The sequence below is a fragment of the Cladophialophora psammophila genome, assembly GCF_000585535.1.
Source record: "Cladophialophora psammophila CBS 110553 chromosome Unknown aczJe-supercont1.17, whole genome shotgun sequence".
In the NCBI taxonomy this organism is placed as follows: Eukaryota; Fungi; Ascomycota; class Eurotiomycetes; order Chaetothyriales; family Herpotrichiellaceae; genus Cladophialophora; species Cladophialophora psammophila.
Genome location: NW_006912938.1, coordinates 573632 through 596114, shown reverse-complemented (window position 1 = coordinate 596114; position 22483 = coordinate 573632). Strand labels below are relative to the sequence as shown.

Here is a 22483-nt window from a genome sequence, read left to right as displayed (position 1 = left end):
AGTGTACCCAGTAACTACACCTTGGTTAGCTACTTGGCCACGCACAAATGAATGGATGGATTGTTTTACTCACTTCAGTTTGCATTGGTCGATCGCCTTCGAAGCTCGCTGTACGGATTTCGCCTCACCATTGGGTCCTCCTCGATCATGTTTTGATCAGAGACACGAGAGAAAGTCGCAGGACAAAGCAAGGGGGCCAGAAATCAATCGAGGAACCTTGATCGGAAGGAAGTCGCTAGGAGCTACTGCATCTGCGCAAGGGCCGACGCGGGACGAACAACCAAGCAATATCAAGCTCGCTAGATCCCGTGGGTGTAGTTGTGGTTGAGGATGATCTTGCGATCGTTAGGCCTGTTCGATTGTCCAGTGGGAGCGGTGGGTGCGGAAGAGGGACTGATGTTTTATGCCAAACGTTCAAGACCCAATTATCCCGGTGGGTGTTTTGGGGCCCCAATTAGCAGACGCACCCCTGGGGATTTGGCCACTGGTCTAACTAGTTAGTCAGGAGCCTAACTGCCTAGGTACAAACGTCAGCCCCTGCGCTCCCGTGGGCCTATCGTTGTAGCCTCCCTGGGCTCTCTGCTTGCTGCTGGCTGACGGTTCTGCTGCCCCTCACCTGTCGTCTTCCCCCTCTCCCCACCACGCACACCACCAATCCATCCAATTGTCACCCAAATGTTGGAACTTGCTTTCATCATCCCATCCCTCTCTCAGTCATCTGCAGAGACCATCCGAACTTCCCTGAAGCTTCGTCATTCAGTGACGGCAAGTCAGGGAATGGAATGAGAGCCTGAGCTTGCTGCTCACCCAATCATCACGCTGTCACTTGCAGCTCCAGCTGTACTTGTCCTCAATCGACGTGTTCGCCCCCTTGCTACCAGATCAAAATCCTGCACAGCTCGACTCTGCCCTCCATACTCTTCCACTCGTGAATCCTCCTTTTCTTTTCTTCTTCTCACCGCTTGCCTTCAGTCAAACGGCGGGCTGCTCGTCATAACCTCACAGCTTTCCTTCTGTTCCACTACTTTCCATCCTATCTTCAACTCTCCATCTTCCGTCATTCATTTTGACACTCCCTCGCTTTCTGAGAACTGATCAATCAACATGGTTCACCTAGCCCAAGTTACAAAAGACCCTTCAAAGGGCGAGAGTAGTGAATTTGGCCACCCTAGACGTCGTGCTTCGGTGGTTCCGGGTCTCGAGCACATCTCCCTGGAGCCTCCTGGGGAAGATGAGTTCTCCACGTCCGTTTATGGCTCCCGCTTTGCTGCTGAGGATCTTCCCTCGCACGAGATCCCTGAGAAAGAGATGCCAAAAGAGATTGCGTATCGAATGATCAAGGATGAGCTTAGTCTCGATGGCAATCCCATGCTGAAGTGAGTACAACATCGCGAAACCGGCGGCGTTCAGGCTGACGAGATTTTGTAACCAGCTTGGCGAGCTTTGTCACGACATTCATGGTATGTTGTCCGCTACCACCTTCCGCAAGTTTGATAGCCGGCTTACAATCTGCGTGCAGGAAGACGAAGCCGAGAAGCTCATGACCGACTCCTTCTCCAAGAACTTCATTGACTACGAGGAATACCCCCAGTCAGCCGAGATTCAGAATCGTTGCGTCAACATGATTGCTCGTCTCTTCAACGGGCCTGAGTCTGAGGACGGGAAGAACGCAATGGGAACCTCCACGATCGGATCGAGCGAGGCCATCATGCTTGCTGTCTTAGCCATGAAGAAGAGATGGGCAAACAAACGTAAAGCTGAAGGAAAGGATTTCTCCAGACCCAACATAGTCATGAACAGTGCCGTCCAGGTGTGCTGGGAAAAGGCTGCTCGCTACTTTGACGTTGAGGAGAAATATGTGTACTGCACCGAGGACCGCTATGTTATTGACCCGGAGGAAGCTGTCAACCTGGTGGACGAGAACACCATTGGTATCTGTACCATTCTCGGTCTGACCTATACCGGCGAGTACGAAGACACCCAAATGATCAACGACCTGCTGGTTGAGAGAAAGATTGATTGCCCAATTCATGTGGATGCGGCATCCGGCGGCTTTGTCGCTCCGTTTGTCAATCCCAACTTGGTCTGGGACTTCCGCCTGCCCAAGGTTGTCAGCATCAATGTCTCAGGTCACAAATATGGTCTGGTGTACCCTGGTGTCGGCTGGGTTGTCTGGAGATCACCCGAGTACTTGCCCAAGGAACTGGTCTTCAACATCAACTATCTCGGCGCTGACCAGGCTTCCTTCACCTTGAACTTCAGCAAAGGTGCTAGCCACGTTATTGGCCAGTACTATCAAATGATTCGACTGGGCAAGAGAGGCTATCGCAGCATCATGCTCAACCTCACCCGGACATCTGACTACCTGGCTGCTCAGCTCAGAGCGCTAGGCTTCATCATCATGTCGCCCGGTGGTGGTCGATCCCTCCCTGTGGTTGCATTCCGTCTTGACCCCGACAATGAGCAGATGTTTGACGAATTTGCGATTGCCCACCAGCTTCGAGAACGTGGCTGGATCATCCCCGCCTACACAATGGCGCCTCATAGCGAGGGTCTCAAATTGATGCGTGTTGTGGTCCGTGAGGACTTTAGCAAGCAACGCTGTGATTCTCTGGTGACTGATATTAAGATGGCATTGCAAGTGCTCGGAGAGATGGACAAAAAGACCATGGAGCGTTACCAAGAGTAGGTTGTCTGATGCAACATATTTGTCACAAGTTTACTGACAGGTTTTGGCAGACACGTCAAGAAGCACCACACCAAAACAGGTAGGAGCGGCCGTAATATCGGTGCTTACAAAGATGAGAAGCATTCTCTTCAGGGCAAACACGGGAAGACCCATGCGATTTGCTAATTGATTGTGCCGAGACCCTACCCTAATGTGAGTCGAGGCCAATTTCGTCAAGGGAATCTTCTATGTGCTTGCAAAGGTGTGCCTGGACGGGTCAACGTGCTCCCAAAAAAGGAGCGCCGAGGCGAAAGCATTCGCCATCATTGGGAACACAGACATGAATGTCATAGTGCAATGTACGGGACCCTATTGTATTTGGTTAACCACTTATCTGGAGCCAAGGGTTAATGAAAAGTCCAATTCGAACGACTGCTGCCAATTCGCTTGTTGTTGTTTACCATGCATCGCCTGCCAGGGTCTGTGCAGTCTCAAAGTGGCGTGCAGGACATATACCAAGTATTACTGAGTACATATTCGGTACACCAAAGACGCCCACTCACATTTGTAGGCTCACTAGGCTTGATACCGGCAAAACTGGGCATGGTTTAGCCGATGATTCGCTCCGGATAGACTAACAATAAAGAAGCGGACGGCAGAGTCTTCCATCCACCACCAAGCACGCTATGACGCTTCCATGCCTCCTCGCTCTCAAACCCTCCGTATGATCTACACTTCTGAAGGGCTTCTGGTACCGGCGAGCCCAGAATGCTTCGGTCCCAGATGACGCAACAACGAGGGCACTGCGGAGGAGACAACCAGAGGTATTTCGCTTGGTAGGTCATAGAACACAACTAGATTTCATCGTGCTAGGTCATTGAATGCATTCCTATCCGACATATTTAATCCCCGGCCTCGACATTGATCCATTTGAACCACCAAATTCTCCCATTTAAAAGATCAATAACCCTGCAGTATATCGTCGCCTACGAGACCAAAGACCAAGATGACGCCCAACATCGCCAAAGGTCAAACCGACACCTCCAAGTTCACGGGGCAGGGTCCCGAGTCGAAGGCAGAACATCCGCACAATAACCCCGTCATGGAGTATAATCCTGCTCCAGGTGCTAAAGTACGTCAATCACCCACGGTTGTGATCACGCCTGCTTGTGCCATTTCCCCCTCTCTCAAGTATCAATGGCACTAGTTGAACCACTGACAATGCAATTTCTTTCCCCGTAGGCTCCGATGCTGACCTCCGAAGGCTCCGTCGGAAATCAATTCACAGCAGAGTGAGTCGGCACGCTGACCCCCCTTCCCCTCCTTTTGCTCATCCACTCGTCCCCCCGAGCGCTGGATACCACTCTGACTTTTGGGGAAAAAAAAACTCAGGGGTGCCATTGGCGGCGCGGCACAAAAGATTGGGGGTCCCTTGGATCAACATGGAATGATCGGGGGCATGTTCAAAGAGGACGGCGCCATCGGCGGGACGGTAAACAAGATGGCCGGCGGAAAGTCATGAAAGAAGACGAATACACCAGGCACGAGGGTGAAGCGAAGATTCAAGGTTGCTTGTAAATATGTCTGGCGCTGCAGGTGTACAGAATCAGACATATTTCACCAGAGCAAATTGAGGCCAATAAGATATCTACCCAATTTGGAGCTGTCCATTGGATCATCCTACATCTTTTCACATCCAGGATTCAAGTTGACATGGCTGACTGCGAACGCCACAAATCCACTAGGTGAGGCCCCCCGCCACAGAGAAGAAGAAGAAGCTGTATCGCCTATAAAGGTACTCATCGATCACAGTTATACCACTGTCCGGGGCCTGGTGGTGTTGAAAAACGTCCTAGGAAGGCAATGGCGATGTCGACAGCTTGCCCCAGAGCCATTTAACTGTTAACCGTCAGTCTCGAGGGAAATAGACCATTCCATGTGCGCCTTGACATATATTTGAAACCTTGCTGCGCTCTGTGTCTACCACGAGCGTTTTGGTAACTTCCATTGTCGACATGTCAACCACGGACACCGATCCCTCGAAGATATTCGCCGTGAATCCGAGCTTGCCGTCTGGAGAAGCGCGCAGAGTGAGCGGCATCTTTCCGATATCGGTTGCTCCAACCAGCTTGTTTGTTTTCGAATCGTACACGGACAATTGCCCTTTTGCCGCCAAGCCGTTGACGTATCGATACTCGCCTACAAGAATCTTTCCGTCTCCTGCAACATATGTCGACAGAGCTCCAGATTGCAGAGCGATCCTGGCAACAATCTTGTCCATCGCAGTGTCGATAACCAGGACTTGTGGACTTTCTGGGATCTTGCCGAATTGAGTGCCGGGTGTTGGAAAATAGGCATATTTCCCATCAAGTGAGATACTGCACTCTTCTGTTCCTCCAGGGCTCTCGATCTTCCCTATCATCCGTTGGTTCTCCAAATCAAGCACGGAGATGAATGGTGCAGTCTTGTTGCAAGTGAACGCTTTCTTCCCGTCGGGCGTCACGACGAACCAATGGGTCTTCGTCGAGCTCTCGACTTGTTTGATGACTTTGCGGGTGTTCGGGTCGATGCCAATCACTCCTCCACTGGAGCTGGACTCATGCTCTTCATAACTGCACCATAGGATGTCTTGTTTCGCATCAAGGACTAGCCCATGAGGGCCGAGTGCGGGTCTTGTTTCAATTATGTCGACGACCTCTTTTTTATTGGGATCGATGACAGAGATTTGATGGCCATTGTCTCCATGAGACCAGAAGTGTCCGTGATGGTAGGCGTGGCTGCAGTACATGACATTTCTTTTGCTATCGAATAATATTTCATGCGGTTCTGGGATGAGGTCTGTCAGGTATGCCGTCCTTTCGCTCGACTGAAGGTCGAAGAAGCTGATAGAACTGCACGATTGGCTCACAACGGCCAATGTTCCCGACATTTTGATGCTGATTGTTTCTGACGGGGTGGCTCCCGCGCAAACAAATCGTTACCTCAAGGTTTGCTGGATAGATCGGGTGTGCTGGAGCCATGACAGCCGTCCTTTTTATATCAGCCTTCCCGATACCTACCATTTGATCAATGATTCAATATAGGCAGCCTTGAGCTTCGGCCGAATCGGCTCTATCTCGCATCTACCGCTTTTGAGGAGGATCTGCGGCTTCAGTTACTTAAAAGAAATTGACCGTATCGTCGGCGTACTGTCTCGGACGTGACCCTTCTCGACCGAACGGCCCTGCAACAGGATCCGAGCACCTCTCCATCGAACATTGTCGAGAGATTGTCGATGTCGACTTGAAATTGGGCTGAGAAGGCGAAGGAACGAGTTAGGGCGGCGAGGCAAGTGTCAAGCGAACTTGTCTTTCAGTGACAGTACTCTCAGTAAAAGCAGCATGATCTATTCTCTTGGCGGCGCAAGCGGATGCGTCCGCCTCTTCCGTCCATCTCTATCTCCACCTCCGCCGTCCGCCGCTTTTGTCCTTCCCTGCTTTTGCTTTTCGTCTTCTTGAACGCCAATTACCTCCCTTTTCTACCTTCCTCGGATAGAATCCCATGCCAGACATTGCGGCATACGAAGATGGTCAAAAACGTATACTTATGGACCTCCCTGCCGAAGTCCTGTAGCAAATAGTCAAGAACTTAGCGCCGGCCCACAGCCAATTCGGTATCTCAGCACAGAATTCTGCGAGGATACAGCTAAAAACTTCCGTGCAGCCTGCAAGAAGGCATTCCATGTATCTAAGCCTCTTTGGTGGAGGTGCATCTCCGTCCACGACTGGGGAGAGTACAACAGACTCATGAAGTATCTAAGTTGCGATCCACGTCGGCCTCACTATGCTCACCACCAAGGACTTCTTCCGGATTATCGAGAATATTCATGAAAGAGTTCAAGAGATGACAGAGTTTATCTCTTCATTCCCAGACCTGGAGCGCCTCTGCATTTGGCCGAAGGCTTGTTGTTCAGGTGATATTTGTCGTAAACGCCCGGTCGAAGTATTTGAAACTGCGAGCGATGTAACTGGTCACGCACTTGCAGCCAAGAATAATGCATTTGAGACTGACAGTCCAGGATGGCGCCGGGCACAACTCAGTGCATTCGACTTCTCTGGATTGAGAAATCTCAAGGAGCCTGCCCTCAACGCCTCGAACACCTATCTATTCAGACCGCTGCTTCAGAGACTCCAGAGCTCCTGTTCATGGTGCTCGATTAATGGCTTTGTCAAGCTCCCTCCCGGTCTAGAGCGTCTGAACCTCCAGTCCGAGACAGAGAAGACATCGACTTCAGTCGACTGGCAGACGCACTGCCTGGGTCCCGCTACGCCGGCAAGAGTCTTCCCGAATCACTGCGGTTGTTTTGCGATGTACAGAAGGAACATGACCAAGCCTTTGAGTATGGAGATCAAGAGACAGACGACAGAAATCTTCAAGCCATCGAAGCGCTCATGACACAGATTCCGTTTCTTGACATTGAATACATGAAACGATGGGTCTTGACGGAGATCCAGAGAGTGGGCAGGTCTACGCCCGTACCAGAGCACTGGAAGCGAAGAGGAAATCCAATGCCAGCAATGTCGATGGTTCGGACCCAGATCGCAGACTGTCCGAGATGAAAGAGGATACTTACGTTGAGACGGCATACATGGTATTTTAGAGTCATTAGCTGTCAATTGGGACGGAAGCCTAAACTGATTTGGAAGATGCGATCGAAGATGCAAATACAAAGCGACTGTAATGAGTTCACAGCACTGCGCAGAGTTTGAGAATGGATGAAAGGCTGGTTGAGAGACCGGATTGAAACAGAAGCTGGAGGTTGAAAACTGATATGCCCAAGATGGAATCAAGCATCCATTCTTCGGGACTCCGCTTCTCTGCAACGATACTGTCTCCCGACACACCCTCCAAACGACGTCGGATTACTATTATTAGCGGGTTTGCCCAAAGGTATCCCGTCATGGAGAGGGACATTCGGTCTCGAAAAACTGGCGAACCCAGCTTTCCAACTCCGGTCAATCTTGGTCGAGTTCAATCCTCTGCGAACCGATCTCCATGTTCCCTGCAAACATAACAGACATATAAGAAAAACGCTGACCCAAGACTTTCTCAGGGAATTGGCGCGTTCTTCCGCCAAAATGTTGTTACCAGAATTCACAACTTACCTCTGCTCTAGGAGGATTACATTTGGGAAGGATTCAATGCGTGCAGCCAATTTTTTATTGGCTGTTGTGGGCACCTGCCACCGAGGACGTTGAAAGAGCGCAGGATCTGATCGTGAATGACTCGAACAAAACTGAGGAGCAATAATATGTCGAACAGAGCAATGCCTAACGAGGGTGTTTCGCTCGGGCAAGAAGGGGTTTTTTCGGGACTGGGTTTGGAGCCACATATGCTGCACTCTTCTAATATCCTGAATAGGACCTGGAAAAACAATACGAGTACTGCTTTCCAGTCTGGCTGGCTGGAACGAAACCCAGGTGTGAGAGCGATTGAAACCTGCATCGTCAGTGAGGGTGACTGCGGCTCCGGACACCTAGAAGCCCTGAATTGAGCAGGAGACAAGATTCTCCTACCTGGTCAGTCCGGCGAAGCTACAGAGGAAGACGGCAGCAATACAAGTCACTCAAGTCACTCATACAGATCATGTTTCCTTTGTGAAGGCGGGAAGCAAGCGCGACTTTTTTTTACTAGTCGCAAGATTTTAATCCACTTGATTCATCATTTTGGGGAGGAATTACCTGGGTAGTTAAAGCCATCAGTATTAATAGGTTGGTGTTTTACTTCCGTCCCTTAAGGAATGAAATCTCTATCCATCCACCTATTGATTCATCCCGAACTCCTTCCCCGTAACCTCCCCCCCCCCCCCCCCCACCCCCCCTTTCTTCAGCATCAGCACAACCGATCCTCATCCCATCCCTTCTGGCTCACGCATCATCTCACAATTCCCTCCTCCAGACTCCGCCTATCAAACCGAACACCTCCAGCCGAGAAAAGGGTCTATGTGGTAATATCAAGCGGCGATTTCTCACGCCCGGCAGCGTCCCATGGCTGACCAGCTGGCTGCCTGGTAGGAGCGACGAAGCCATGCATCGTCGAGGGAGCTACATACATACGTACCATGGGTTCGGAGGGTAGCAGGCCTGGCTAGTATAGTTGACAAACGGGTTCGGCGCCGTTGGGGGAGAGAATCTCGAACAGTTCGATTGCGTTTGCCAGGGTAGACAGAGGAAGGGGGGGAGAGGAAGTGTATTGTCCCCGTACCCACCTTCCGACCAACCTACCCACGGTTGTGTAGCGGCCGCAACGCACCGAGGGATACCCGCATGGCAAAAACTAGAGGAGAGCAGAAGAAAGGAAAGGTAAAGGAAGGGCAAGTGGAACGCACAATGGTCCATTGTCATCGCCACCCACGGCGCGATGCGATGGGACTTGGGCTGAGGGAAAGGAGGGCTGGGTGCAAGAGGATAAGACAGCAAGATAGAGAGATAGATAGATGCCTCTTTCCGGATCCGCGAGACTCGTTGGAAAGTTAATCCTCTCTCTCGCGTCTTCTGGTCTTGGGGAATCAGACAAGGTGGCGATGATGAGGAGCCGGGGTAGGGCAATGGACCTAGTAAACAAATAGATGGGTATGTTCGTGTGGCCGCAATGCTAGGTAGAGGCTTTGTCCATATCCACCCCCATCTCCATGGATGTCCTCGCGGAACAAAACCTCCAAGAGGAAACCAGTGCCTGTATGTACCTAGATATGTGCATACCCCCGTACGCGTGTCTGCAACTCTAACTGGATACCACACGTTTCTAAGATTATTAGCCTTTCTCCAAATTCCCCTTTTCGTTCTGGGGCGTATGTGTATGTCCTAGATTAGACGAATGGGAGGGAAGTGTTCCTCGGTTTCAGCAGGACAAGGGGATGCCGGAGTTCGAGGTTGAGAAGCCTCTGCCAGTGTGGACCCTGCATATTTAGCGTTGGCCCTTCGCCATCTAGAGTTCATGTACAAAAGGACTGCTATACCTTTTTGCGGCAAATGGAACGGGGAATTAGGAAGGGAGTGGGGGGAGGGGGGATAGGGAAGGGTGAAGGAGGGTGACCACAGCATCTCACTGGCGCATCATATCATGTCGTAGCGTATCTTTGTCGCGTAGCGCGGTATGCAGGAGGTAATAAGGGTCCTGGACGTTCTGCACAGCCACACAAGGAGCGTATGCATGTTGTCGATCACTTGTCAAAGGCGGGGCGATCGTTCTCGACCTTCCTGGACCAGAATATGCTTCTGCCGGGTTCTGTCGACATCGACCGACGACGACCGCTTCATCCAACGATCGATGTGTCCCTTTGTGTCAGAAGCGAACGTCCGGTTGAAGGAACTGGGCACGTGGATTTTGCTTTGTTTTCACCACTTGTCTTGTATTGCTCAACAGTGTGAAGTGCAGCCGCCGTGTTGCCAGCCAGCTCAAAAGAACCATCCTCTCCAGCGACCCAGGGTGCACCACTCAACAGGACCTGGGTGGCGCAACCCCCGGCGCTGTGAGGAGCACCTTGGTCAATAGTCTCTCCAGCGCTTCAGTACTCGCTCTCAAGCCTTGGGTGGCTTTGTCATCCTCGCTGGCTTCAAGGCCACGTGCCTTCAACCCCATCTTGTTCCGCATGAATCCATCGGTATCCGCCATCACCCTTGACATTGACGTGCCCAGGTCCGACAGCGTCTCATTGTCGTCATTGACGGTGAGCTCCCACAGAGGCACAAAGAATGAGTCCGTCATCTCTGATGTGGTCTTGAGGTTGAGGTTGTACATGTTGACATCATTGACTTTTTGATTTAATTTCAACACACGATTCTGTAAGAAACCATGTACATGCTCCAGTTTGATCTGAATTTCTGGCGAAAGCGGACGAGCTTTGGTAGATGAGCGCAGCATGCCGAGGAGATGTTTGTACTGAATGAGGTTTCGAGATGCTTTGTTGACAAGGGCATTGACAGTCTCTAGATTGAGTTCGGCTGGCGCGGTAGGGGGCGGAGGAGAAGCATGATAGCCTCGAGGTCTCGGCTGGCGGTAGGATTCTCGGTAGTTGGACCGCTCATTGCGAGATCGGTGGTGTGAAGTATCTTCTGGCGTTGAGGTGCGAGGAGCTCTCGGCTTCGTGTCGTTGTCGTTTGCTGCGCCAGCAGACGCGCCATAACAGTCGGTATACGCGGATCCTGTAGCAGACTCACGATAGCCAGTCCAGGAATTGCCGTTAGGTCTTGAGCCGGAGCCGAATCTGTGGTTGTCGTTCGACGTTTGAGAGGAACCGCCACCCGGCATGGGAATGTCGTCGTCTGAGGCGCCATGGGACTGATCGCGTGGAAATTGACCCCCTTGAGCGTTCTGAGCTTTGCCATGTGGTTGAGATTTCTTGGGTTTCTGGTTGGTTGCGTTGTGGCCTTCATCATAGATTGCGCGGGCGGCAGGTTCTCTGAGGACTTCCCATGCAGCCTGAATTTGAATGAACTTTGGCTGAGATCCACCTTTATCAGGGTGGGCTTGGAGAATTAGCTTGTTGTATGCTGCTTTGATCTGTTGATGGGTAGCATCGCGAGAGACACCAAGCACGGAGTAATAGTCTGTCATTTTGCTTTGCCGTAGAGATAAGGAATGGGTGTTTTGCTTCGCCGTCGTGGAGCAGAATGTTGTCGGCGGCGAGGTGGAAGTGATGGAACACTGTAGCACAGAGCAAGACACGACGAAACGAGTGTTTGTTTTTCGGAGACGGAGCAGTGAATCTGCGCGTAAGAAAGTGGGCGCAGTGGGTGTGGCAGTATAACGAGAATTAAAAAAAAAAAAAAGAAAAAAAAAAAAAAAGATGACTGTCCTCTTACTGCTGCACACAGTTGCTCACCTGGAATCTATTTGACTAGACCATGAGTGAATAAAGCTTCAAAGAACACTTTTACAGAATGCAACGGCATTGTTCCAAGCTGCTCATGTCAGGCCGGACAATGAAGCGAGGTTCAAGGGACAAAGGTGAGAAAGAAAAAGGCTTGTTGAAACGGAGGCTCAACAAAGAGGTGACATTTTGAATCAGGGTGGTCGACGACGGAGGAGACACCACCGATGGGTTTGTAAATCGTGACAAGGAGTCAAGAATATGACTGCGTTCAACCGAGGCGGTCCATTGTCTGGTATGATAGCCATATAGCCATGGCGTTGGGAGAGCTACTTGAGAGAACTTGTGAAGAGAACGATGATGATGTTGAGGAACCAAGACAGAAGTCGAGATAGACAACCAGGTTGAGGTGGAGAGCCACGTGCACTCACGTGACTGTGGCAGTGATATGTGGCGGTTCAAGGCAGGGCCCATTGCGTCATAGTCGGTATGTCTCAAAACGCTGCCTCGTACCCGGCACCCAGTACTGTGCGGAGGACGTGGACGAGCACCGCACTAAAAGGCCGACAATCATCGACAATCATCGGCAATCATCGACAATCATGGCGATGCTCGCGCCCCCAGCAGTCAATGCAACGCTCTCCGACAAAGGCTAGCTTTCCAAGGCCGGGCATGTCTCACCATCCTGTCATTTCCCGGCCTCACGAGGCGCTTCTCCTTTGCTGGCGACCGTTTCGCCCGCCTCAAAAACGCGGTGGCTGGGGAATACTATGCCTTTGCTCCCTTTCCGTTTCCCTTTTGGCACTGACTGCTCGCTGCAGGCAACAGCCTGTCTTAGCAGCACGCATGTCTCGCTTGTCGGTAAGCTCTGACCCGCGTTTTCCCTGATGGGAGGTTGGTGGCGGTGAAGATGGCATTCTTCCAACTTCGGCACTGCCATGTACAGAAAGTACCTTGGTACGTCGGTACAGAGTAGTACCACTTGTACATCTTCGATCCCACTGGGACATCGTTCATGGACCAATGCAGCCAAGACCACCCGGCCTCGGTTTCTTGATCCCGCTGGCCCCTGCGACGTCTCCTTGATCGTCCTCTGTTCCGCGGTTGAGGTCACGATCGCTGCGCCGATACCTGATGCTTGTGGCCATCCGCCTCTGCTCCCGCGGGATGCAGACACCGTAAAACAGCCTCGAATGGCTTGAGGCTGACGTGGCCCGCTCATCTCTCGTGAACCGAGCTATTCTTGACTCACTAAGAGTCTACTGGGTAGATGATCAGAGCCTCTTCTAGCACGAGCTGTCAACAGCCAGGATTGGATTGCATTGGCATTGGTGTAGAGCGTGCATGCGACGGCATTAGCCTCATGCATGTTCCAAGTATCATATATCCAGACGCGGCGTTAACCGAACAAAAGACCAGCTAGTCAGCTGATTTCTATCTTCGGAACCATGCTCTGGCTGCTCAACCTTTACAATTCTCGCCTGCAACACTGCCACCGCCTAGGGCAGATACTCCTCTCTCCATCGTCGGAGCCTTCCAGACAGCCATCTCTTCTCCCCACCCTTTGCCGACCTTCGATTCGGCTCTGGAACGTGGCATCATTGGCTCCAGCATCCTTGTTTCAGGAGTGTTATTGGTTCCTGCATCTGCCCTTGCTAATACAGTAATCCACAATGATTCTGTTCCTGCAGAACGAGAACCACTAGCTTTGTCTCTCTGAATGTTCAATCCCCAGCAGTCCCTGGCAAGCGCCCTGGCATCCTCCTTTCCGAAGCTAAGAAACCCCATGTTGCAAATTCGCTGGCGGGAGATTTCGCTGTGTGCGCTTCGAATACCAAGCCGTAGATTCGACACGAACAACAGCCCGTCGACAAAAAGAGAGAAATGTTAAAAGTTGAATAATTGTGTAAATCCATATTAGTTGGTCGATACATTGGTTGTGATAACGACCTCTAGTAAAAGTCACGTATGGGTATCATCGTTTCCAACAAACGAAAATTCCAATAATGTGGGTATCTCGAAAAGTCATGTTTCTCGTGAAAGTATGGTCGGAGCTCGCTCGGGGACCCGTATATCATCCCTTCGTTCGAATCGTCCTTCGTTGTACTGAAGTAAAAGAAAATGAAAAAAAAAAAGACTTTGTTGCAAAAAGTCCTTGTCGCAGGTATCGGGCCGCAAAATTGTCCTCCTTCCGTTGTTACCTAACTGTACACTCAAAACTGGGTGTCCGCAGTCCAGAGCCCGAGTTCGGATATGGCCTCTGGCCATTAAAGGGGTATCAAATAAGGTAGGTAGATTCATCCCATGACGACAAATCCGAACCTTCCTCTAGAATGTGCCGCCGTAACATTTGTCGTGTTCGTAATGAAAATCAAGTAGAATCAAGAAAGCCAGGGGTATCTCATGCAATTTCCGGGTCCTGGATTGGTGTACAAATATTCAATAATTTAACCACATCTCTAACGGATCCGAAATGAATGACTCCGTAGGTGGTAGTTCGCTGTCGACCGTCACTTCCGTAGCCGCGAGCGAGATGAATTCGTGATTGACCGGTTGGTCGGTTTCGAGCGGGGTGAATTCAACAATCATATCTTGACCTTCTGGGAGTTCTCTCACGACATCCTCGTCTACTATGATGTGAAGCCCGCGAGAATTGACATGCGTGACCTGGGTAACTCTGTGAGGGTCGATTTGGAATTTCGTTGCGATGTTGTTGATCAGGTCTTTCACGGTACGTTGCATCAAGTAGACAGCGCGGTAGTATTCTTTCGCTGCATCTTTTTGGCGCACGTAGAAGCATGCAACTTTGACCACGTCAGATTGATACTTGGGTAATCGACACGGACACTTACCTGGACGAATGGGCCTTTCAACAGGAGGTCGATAGCTGCTGTCCACATCAACCGCAAAAAGGGCTGGTCTAACGACAGACTCGGCTTCCGTCTTGGGAATTTTCACCGGTCTCGATTCGGAGGCACTTCCGGCGTGGTCATTGTCCTGTTCGCCTTCTCCCTCCTCCAGAATGGCAGTTTGTTGCAGGTCGGAGAATTTTCTCTTTGGGGTGATCTGCGAAGCGGAGCTCAAAGACGGCGAGCCGGCATTTGACGTAGGGGAGCCGGACGTACTCTGTCTCGACTCCCATGTAGTGGTGCGCAGGATTTCCTTGCCTTCAGGGTCGTCGCCAGGAAGCTTGACTGGGTGAAGATCCGGATCATCTTCTGGCTCGCCGCGCAAAAACAGAATACTGACGGGTCTGGTCGAAGAGAACATGTCTTGCATGCTGGCAAGCTTCATTTGGAGATCCTCTTCGGCCGAAAACTTGACACCCTCCGCTTCAGAGTCAACGGACCAAGTCCGCTTGTGTTTCAATACTTTTCCAGGCTTGGATGCTGAGGCTTTTGCGATTGAGCTGCTTCTCCTCCTTTTTCCTGCACTTCCTAAACCAGCTTCGGCTTGAGCAATCTGTTGTTTGAGCTTGTCGATTGTTTTCTTCACATGTGCGACATCATTTGACAATTTACGTTCTGCACCATGGTCGCGGAAAAGTTTGACCTTGGAATAGCACACCTCGGGCTCGTCGTGGGTAGTTGTCTGAGCGGTCAGTAGCTCGGTTTTGGCACAAAGTCGAACTGGTATGCCTTTGACCCCTTTGGAATGGCTAAAGTCTGTCGACAAGAAATTGAAGCGCAATGATAGGGAACAGTCCGGGCCTCCATTGGCGGCATTTGGGGACCAAGTCACCGCGAAACCATCAAACGAGGCTCTCTCGAGTTGGATTTGAGGCCTCCGCAACTCGTCATCCCCGCCTGGATTTTGGTCAACGTATTCCACAGCTAGGAGTTTGCCACCTCGCTGATGGGCTTCGTTTGACCCGCGGCCTTCCTTCCAGAGCTGCCAACATGCTCCAGGTCGCGCTCTTTGTTGTTCGTCTTCAAAGGAAACACGGACATAAGTACGATACTGGAGAGGAGCGTTTTGTGGGATGGGAGGAGTGGTGTCCCAGATTGACATGGTGTAAGCTTGACCTTTGTTCAGGTACGTGATTGGAATTTCATCCGCATGCCGGACCATGGCTGTCGGGGCATTTAATGTCGTATGAAATCGAAACCTGCCATTCAACGTTAGCAAGTGCCTGCGCGAAGCTGGTCGATACTAACTTTTCCCCCAGCGGTAGGCCAGTCAAAGCAACGCTCCCGGACATCGACTGTCGCATTGGTTGATTCATGCTTTGCTGCTCAATAGCTACTTCGGCCTGTGTCGGGGTCGTCTTGTGAGGAGTGTCATCCATGGCCACATATCCGGAGTCCTGATGTTGCAGGAACTGCTGCGGAGCGAATGTCTGTGGTTGTTGGGTCGGGACATGAAGAGGAGGTTGCTGATGGAACGGATCCTGGAAGGGATGTGGTTGATGCAGAAGATGGGGGTGGAAGTGCTGGAGGTGCATCAACTGGTCCTGGGCGTGGAGCCCGTGGATAGAATGGGGTAGAGATAGAGGAGTGTTTATTCCCATACCGGGCGTGTGAAGGTCGCCCGCTTGAGGGTGGTAGAGAGTGCCAAAGCCGCCGGGAGTGGGAGTATAGTATCCCGGAGGTTGGTTGGCAAAAGCAGAGAAGGCATAAGAATTAGGATCCATGAGGGATGGAGTAAATCTCCACGCGTCGGCAAATGGTTTGGGAGTGGCATCTTGCTCCTTCACCTCGGGTTGCTGCTGGCCTTCAAAGGCTCTGGCAAAATAGTCAGCGTTGTTGGCGTCTTCATCGCCATGCCCAGAAGGGAGGAGAGTTGGAGACATTGTGTCAACGTAGGGCAGTACTTGGGGCCGCCCGAGGGAGAGGACTGGGGGGTTGAAGTAAGACAAATCCTAAACATACCGCTGAGAAGTCGACGGTTCATCCACGATAGCCTCGCTTAGAGTCGACGATCGGCGGGCAGGACCTGCATCTCCTTGCAGAGCTGAGGTCGACCCAGGCCCTACTTCGGGGAAATTCTGCTTAAAGGCCGCGTACAGCTCCTCATCGGGCTTCTGAGTATTGCGCCTACCACGGCGAAATGCAAGTCAGTATGCTTTGTGCCGGCTAGGGCTGTGGAGATGAAACGGGTATAGATCGCAAGGCAAAGACTGACCGATTGCGAAACATTTGCGGCGGGGACAGCGTCTCAGGCTGATGAACCAAGAGAGACCGCGGTCAAATCAACCACATGGAGCCGGCCAAGTTCGCGTCGAACTGTCGACGGGGGCGATGGCAGTCAAGCGTCGTGCATCAGTTCACTGGCGACAGTGCTCGGAGGAGATCTGATTGCAGGAGATGCAGGAATGTAAGAGGTTCGTATGAACTGCTGCGCCTTGTTGCGTGCGCGTTTCGTCGAGTAGACAGTCTGTTCGAGGATGGGGGCTGAATCGATGTTGAGATCCCAAGGGCTCTACTTCAAGGTGAGAACCGGAGGGGGGTGGCTCTCGAGAGCAATATGAAGACAAAAGGGCCTAAAAAAAAAAAAGGACAAGAAAAAGATAGTCAACCAAAGGATCGACGGATTGAACGGCGAGAGGTACGGAGGGTATGGAGATGCAAGGTTGTTGGTTTGTGAGTGTGTGTGGTAAGTGTGTGAGGTGTGAGGTAGTAGGTCGGTGCACGTAGGACGTAGCACGCGGTGGAGCGAGTCTCGTCAAAAATGAACGGACCGGGGGGGTGGGTGTTGCTCATCACGATATACTGGAGGCATGGGGCCTCGGATGCAGCAGCGATGGATGGGAATTAGCCACGGTCATGGCACCCCGGGTCCATGATTAGCAGCCATGATTGGGGGCCACAGGTCAGGGATCCAGGGTGCTTCATCCCTAAGTTGGTGGAGCCTCGTAGCGGCCATGGAAGAATTTGGGATGAGATGTCGATTTGCGTCTCTGGCTCTGGTGCCTCTGAACGAAGCAGGTACGGGCTTCCGTTCGGCGTACGGCAACATCGAGCCCATGTTTTAGCTAGGAGCCCAATTCTGAAAAGCCTAAACACGGGGGCTCCACCAGCTCCACCAATGCGCCTAATGCTTTTAACTGAGCCACGCATACGAGGGACCAGGGGAGGAACTGGGGGGAGCCATTGGTGCTCCTCGCCAACCGGACCGGAGCTGCCACTTGGAATAGGCTTAGTGCGCACGCCCGACGTGGCGTTCAATTCATTTTCAGTGGCAGCCCGTGGCATCACCCAGCGGCACCTTGCGCCCACCACGCCCGTGACGCCCACCGACGTGGCTTGTTTCGGGGGAACTGTGCGGGTGACTTGCCCGGTCATCAGCACCCGCTGACTGGCCAGCCGACTGCGTTTCACCATCCATGCACCTCTGCCTCTCGCTCTCTCTTCTCTCACAGTCACTACCTTGTCCCCCCTCTCAACTTGCTGCCTTGCCCTCTGTGCCTGCTTCTCATTGTGCTCTATCGAACTAGGCTCATCCTTACCATGGAGAGCGTCAAAGGCCATGGTAGAATTTCTCTTCTCATGCAAGGTCTAGATAGGCTGATCGACTAGATCGACCCGACCTCAAGCACAGCCACACAGCCACACGTATACCCTCCTCCGACTGTGTGGCTTTCGAGCCGGCAACTCGTCTCTGGACCATCCCAGGTTGTGGCTTTTTTTTGTGGCAAAAGAGTCGGATATTTCAGCCTGACCAGCATCTTTGCTCCAGCGCAGGAAGCGAGCCGCGCTTCGTCAGCAGCACATTTGCCGGGCATCCACCCCAGGCACCAGTGGCTTGCACCTTTTCATTTTCCCATCTCTGATTCCCATCTCGGTTGGCAAAACTGCTCCCAGAGCAATTCCTCCATGTTCCTCCAAATTTTTTTTTTCTTGCAACGAGATGACGGCGGACAGGTGAAACGCTCGTTACTCATCTATCTTCAGCCACAGGCGATTGTTTGATCACCGCTATCATCGTCATGAGCTCGCTTATGCTAGTCTATCACAGTAAGGGCATGCACTTTGCTGATCGTCCACACGTGCCCGTGAGGATCAGCATGATCCTCGTCGTCGATCATTCCTCTTTGTTCATTTCGCCCAGAAGCCGTCTCCGCGAACAGACCAATTACCACCAATGGCGCCACCACTGAGTCATGGAATCCTATCTCACTCTCGGCGGGACGCGCATGCATGATACAGTACGGTACGAGTACAGCACAGAGAAGGAAGAAAAATTATCTGTCAAGATCAAGAGACGGTTTGCTGGTAGAATAATTCTCAATGATGACACCCGCTGCGGCTCCTCCTCAATCGGGAGCTCGATCCACATGGCCGAACCTCCGTATTCGGCCACCAAAACACCGAAGGTTCTCATTGTCAATGCCCGACACACAAGATTGACCTGGGACATGAAAGAGCACCTGACGAGTTGCCGGTGGGCGATCAGCCCAAACCCGCTGGCTGCGTAGTGACCAATAATCGAGTCTCACGCTACGGTGCCTGAAGCAACACGGCGAAAAATTCGTCATGATGCAGCTCCCGACATTACATCATTGTCTCTCGCCCTGACCAACCAATGTGGCCAGGACTTCTGCAACATGAAACAGAACGGGCGCACGACAAGAGAGATTCGAGGACATCCAAGGTCAAGTGACCCCTTTGACAATCCCGCCTTCGATCTCACAGACTATTCGTCATTCTGCGCGGCACGCCCGTCATACCTCCAATCAGCCATCTTTTGGACCTTTAGGGAGACTCCTCTAGGGAACTCTAGGGAATCACCCAGTCCAACGCGAGCGATCCCCAAGAGATATGCCCAGGAACTATCTCCTCAATTTCCGACTCCCTATTACAGGTGCTCGCGTCTGAAGGCGACCTTGCACAATTGGAAGAGAATGAGGTCATTCTCTTCCATCCGGTTTCAGGAAGACATCAGTTCATTTTTGCAAGTCGTCAATCGATGCTACGTAGCATGTCGGGCTACAAAGCTGGGCAATGATTTGAGTGGATTCTCAGAAGGACTGACCCCGGCAATCTCGATTCGAGACAGCTGGAACACGGGTGGAACAAATTTGGGCGGCACACCCATTTGGACCATGCCTGAGATGGCCCATCTGAAAGTGGACGGGGGCACCAGATCGGGTTTTGGGAGAGTTTGCGGGAAGCCAACAGGCGACACGAGCTGTGGCACAAAATTGGCCCCCCCACCAACGGCTTTGTGCCGTGGGGACACTATTCGCCATGCCATTTTCCTGTGACAGCCATGCCAATTTGGCCGAGGACAGTTGCCAAAGACCTCGTCCAGTACTCCGTTTTTTATGGCACTTTTAAAGAATGGTCTATCGAAGTCTCTAATCATACCACCAGCTCAGAACGCCCGCGGGGTCTCCCCGTAGTCTTAGGGACAAGAAATTTCGTTTGGAGATTGCATCCGAAATACTGGGCCGGGGCTGTTGGCTTGGTAAATGAGCTTCGGGGAAGTCCCCAGTATATTTGCCGATGTTCCAGAACCGGCATGCTGAAGTGACTTTTCTGACCGCATTTTCGGGCTGAACAACTTTTCCTTCTCGACCCGGCACTATTCCGCATCAACAATGTTCGAAAATTTGCCTCCCTGGAAAGAATGCATCCAGGTCACCACCGTATGCACAATGGAGAATGTGTAAAAAGCAAAGAACGCGCAATCAAATGTTTGTGCCAAGGGGAGCACGACGTCTAAGGAGAGCTGTGTAGAGAGTCCGCAACGGCGTGGCCGGACGCCACATGTTTTGCGCCACAAGAGTCGAAAATCTTTCTCTGAGCGAGGAGATCGACGTTCTTTTGAACTCGCCACTGTGGGTGGACGCAGGACCCGAACCACGTCCACAATACATCACGGTTCTGGATGCAGGGCAGAAGATACAGACTACGCGTCCCGAAGCCCTCTTTTACGAGCTCTAAGTAACCTTCAGGCTGGGTAGGAATGCGTGGGAGGGGGCTGACCCTGAGCCATCGCTCGTGGAACTCACCGCCACCCTGCTCGTCAGCCAGAAAACTAACTTTCACCAATCACGACGACCAGAAGATTCGGGGGTACAGGTAAGTCCGTAGGCGGGCTTGTTGAAGACGTCGGACTACGCTTTATTCCGTGTCTTCAATTCATACATGCCGGTGAGCTGCTCCGAAGAACAATGTGGACCGTCTTGACCATGAAGCCGGGTACTAATTAGTATTGATTTTCTTTTTTTTTTTTTTTGGCTGTGGGTAGTCCTGAGATTGACAAAGGCTACCATTTCCTTGGCTACGGTCTTCTCAGGTCGAGATTCTGGACTACTTCAACTTGATTCGGTCGCGTTCAGCATTACCGAAGGTGCCAAAAGTCAACCCTGGAATCAGTGGGGATCTGCGCACTTACAGCGCTTGAACAGCCTCACACTCTCGCAAAATTGATTAAGATCCTCGATACGCAAAGAGGGGCGATTCGCTACCGTTAGACATCGAACTGAGGCTTGCGCTGCATTTCGTTCTTCGCGACGCGGCTCGTGCGTCTAGAAGATATTTTCAAGCGGGACCGGTACGTTCAAGCACGGACTATATCTTTATCCCGCGTGGAGCGCTTCTTCGATCTCTGCAGCTGACGAACAGCTGGAGATGAGGAATTCCAGTTTTGGTTGACAATTGGAAGTCAAGTGGGATGGCTTATTGAACCGTCTGCGCATTGTGTGACCGACTCTACCAAAAGAGGAGCTGCCATGGCCTTTTGATTATCAAGGGCATTACCAAGTACGCGAAGCCAAAGTCTAGGAGGACATATGAGCATGCAGACGAGTCTAAATTTGTCCAAGCCAAGCTGCAGCAGGTTGAGCAACCAACCGCTGTTGATGTATGTACATGGCCTCGAATACGCATGAAGCGCGTTTGACCTCGGAAATCATACAAAACTATCAGTGCTCCTAGCCCTAGTGCACAAGCCTATAGTCAATCCCGTATCGGGGCCTCTTCCCACGCAGGGAGTTTGAGGGAGAGACTTGTCCGTCTTCGGCCCTTCCATGTCCTCGAACTCAGGTTGATGTGGCGTTCGGGGCATGGCAGGTTAATGGTCGATTCATCTATCTGGTTCCAAACATGAAAGAATGGCCCATGGAACGTCACCGACACTCAATGGATTCCGATTGTGAATTGGACATGCATACCGTACCCATACCAGCTATATCAAATACCTATGAAACACCCATACGAGATGACCCCTTCGCATTCGCGTCACGGTGCTGGGAAAAAAAACCCCGCCTCCCAATCTCCCAGTAGGTAGTATGTAGGGCCGAGCAGGAGAAGGGGGAAAAAACCAGCACCAAGGGATACAAGGAGGAAACAAAAGAAAAGGGAACGTAGTCGGTACTTTGCAGATAGACGCGAAACCGTCAACAGAACTGCGCAGCACCCCAATCATAACCTAGCATAAGGATCGATGGATGTAGGGGCGGGGGTGCGCCCACCCATTCAGCAGTCATCAGTAGTCATCGCCGCGGCTGAAGACTTCTTTGTGCGTCTCACGAAGGAGCAGGGTCTAAGAAAGGAAGATCGATCGTAAGCCTCGCGTCGTGCTATATGTTCGTGAAAGCGCAAGCAGGGGAGAAACTCACATGCTCGAACTGCGCCGAGTACGACCCTTCGATATCCATCAGGGGTAGATGAGGCTCCACGATGCCGTTGGAGACGAGGCAGTTCATCTGGGCAACCGACCGCGTTGGGTATCAGTCAGTATGTGGCTTCTCCCTGCCTTCTAAAGCGGCGCGCCAGAGGGGGTGATATATATACTTACGCCAGCTAGATACCTCTCCGCGCCGAGCCGGTCGAGGTAGCGACGGCAGAAGACCAACGTGCTGAAATTCTCTCGGATCGTCTTGTGCAGACGTCTGGCGGAGGCCAGGGGTAGAGGGACTGCCAGCGGGGCGTCGTGGTTCAGCCCGTACCCGTAGATTCCTACCTGTGGTGGTGCGCAGTTTAGCCAGTCAGGACGGTTCTGTTTTTGCTTTTTTT

At 51.9% G+C, this 22483-nt stretch overlaps 6 protein-coding genes across 6 annotated transcripts in view; 2 read left to right on the top strand and 4 right to left on the bottom strand.

Annotated features, from left to right (window-relative positions):
• Positions 1-1104: 1104 nt before the first annotated feature.
• A1O5_09822 (glutamate decarboxylase) lies at positions 1105-2854 on the top strand (the record flags this gene model as incomplete). Its single annotated transcript, XM_007750400.1, has 4 exons — positions 1105-1376; positions 1433-1460; positions 1520-2685; positions 2740-2854. 4 exons carry the CDS (start codon positions 1105-1107, stop codon positions 2852-2854), a joined length of 1581 nt encoding a protein of 526 aa, XP_007748590.1.
• Positions 2855-3674: 820 nt separating this feature from the next.
• On the top strand, positions 3675-4190 carry A1O5_09821 (uncharacterized protein; the record flags this gene model as incomplete). The annotated part of the gene is made up of 3 exons (XM_007750399.1): positions 3675-3800; positions 3911-3960; positions 4061-4190. 3 exons carry the CDS (start codon positions 3675-3677, stop codon positions 4188-4190), a joined length of 306 nt encoding a protein of 101 aa, XP_007748589.1.
• A 387-nt stretch (positions 4191-4577) lies between these two features.
• On the bottom strand, positions 4578-5597 carry A1O5_09820 (uncharacterized protein; the record flags this gene model as incomplete). The annotated part of the gene is made up of 1 exon (XM_007750398.1): positions 4578-5597. The coding sequence occupies one exon, from the start codon at positions 5595-5597 to the stop codon at positions 4578-4580; it is 1020 nt and encodes a 339-aa protein (XP_007748588.1).
• Positions 5598-10144: 4547 nt separating this feature from the next.
• Positions 10145-11263, bottom strand: A1O5_09819 (uncharacterized protein; the record flags this gene model as incomplete). Its single annotated transcript, XM_007750397.1, has 1 exon — positions 10145-11263. One exon carries the CDS (start codon positions 11261-11263, stop codon positions 10145-10147), a length of 1119 nt encoding a protein of 372 aa, XP_007748587.1.
• A 2695-nt stretch (positions 11264-13958) lies between these two features.
• Positions 13959-16311, bottom strand: A1O5_09818 (uncharacterized protein; the record flags this gene model as incomplete). The annotated part of the gene is made up of 3 exons (XM_007750396.1): positions 13959-14323; positions 14372-15627; positions 15677-16311. 3 exons carry the CDS (start codon positions 16309-16311, stop codon positions 13959-13961), a joined length of 2256 nt encoding a protein of 751 aa, XP_007748586.1.
• A 5642-nt stretch (positions 16312-21953) lies between these two features.
• A1O5_09817 (methionyl aminopeptidase) overlaps positions 21954-22483 on the bottom strand; it is a gene marked incomplete at both ends in the record, with an annotated part of 1860 nt that continues 1330 nt past the window's right edge. Inside the window, 3 exons of the mRNA XM_007750395.1 lie at positions 21954-22010; positions 22087-22173; positions 22266-22430. Of these exons, the coding sequence (XP_007748585.1) occupies positions 21954-22010; positions 22087-22173; positions 22266-22430 (309 nt within the window). The remainder of the gene's footprint in view (positions 22011-22086; positions 22174-22265; positions 22431-22483) is intronic.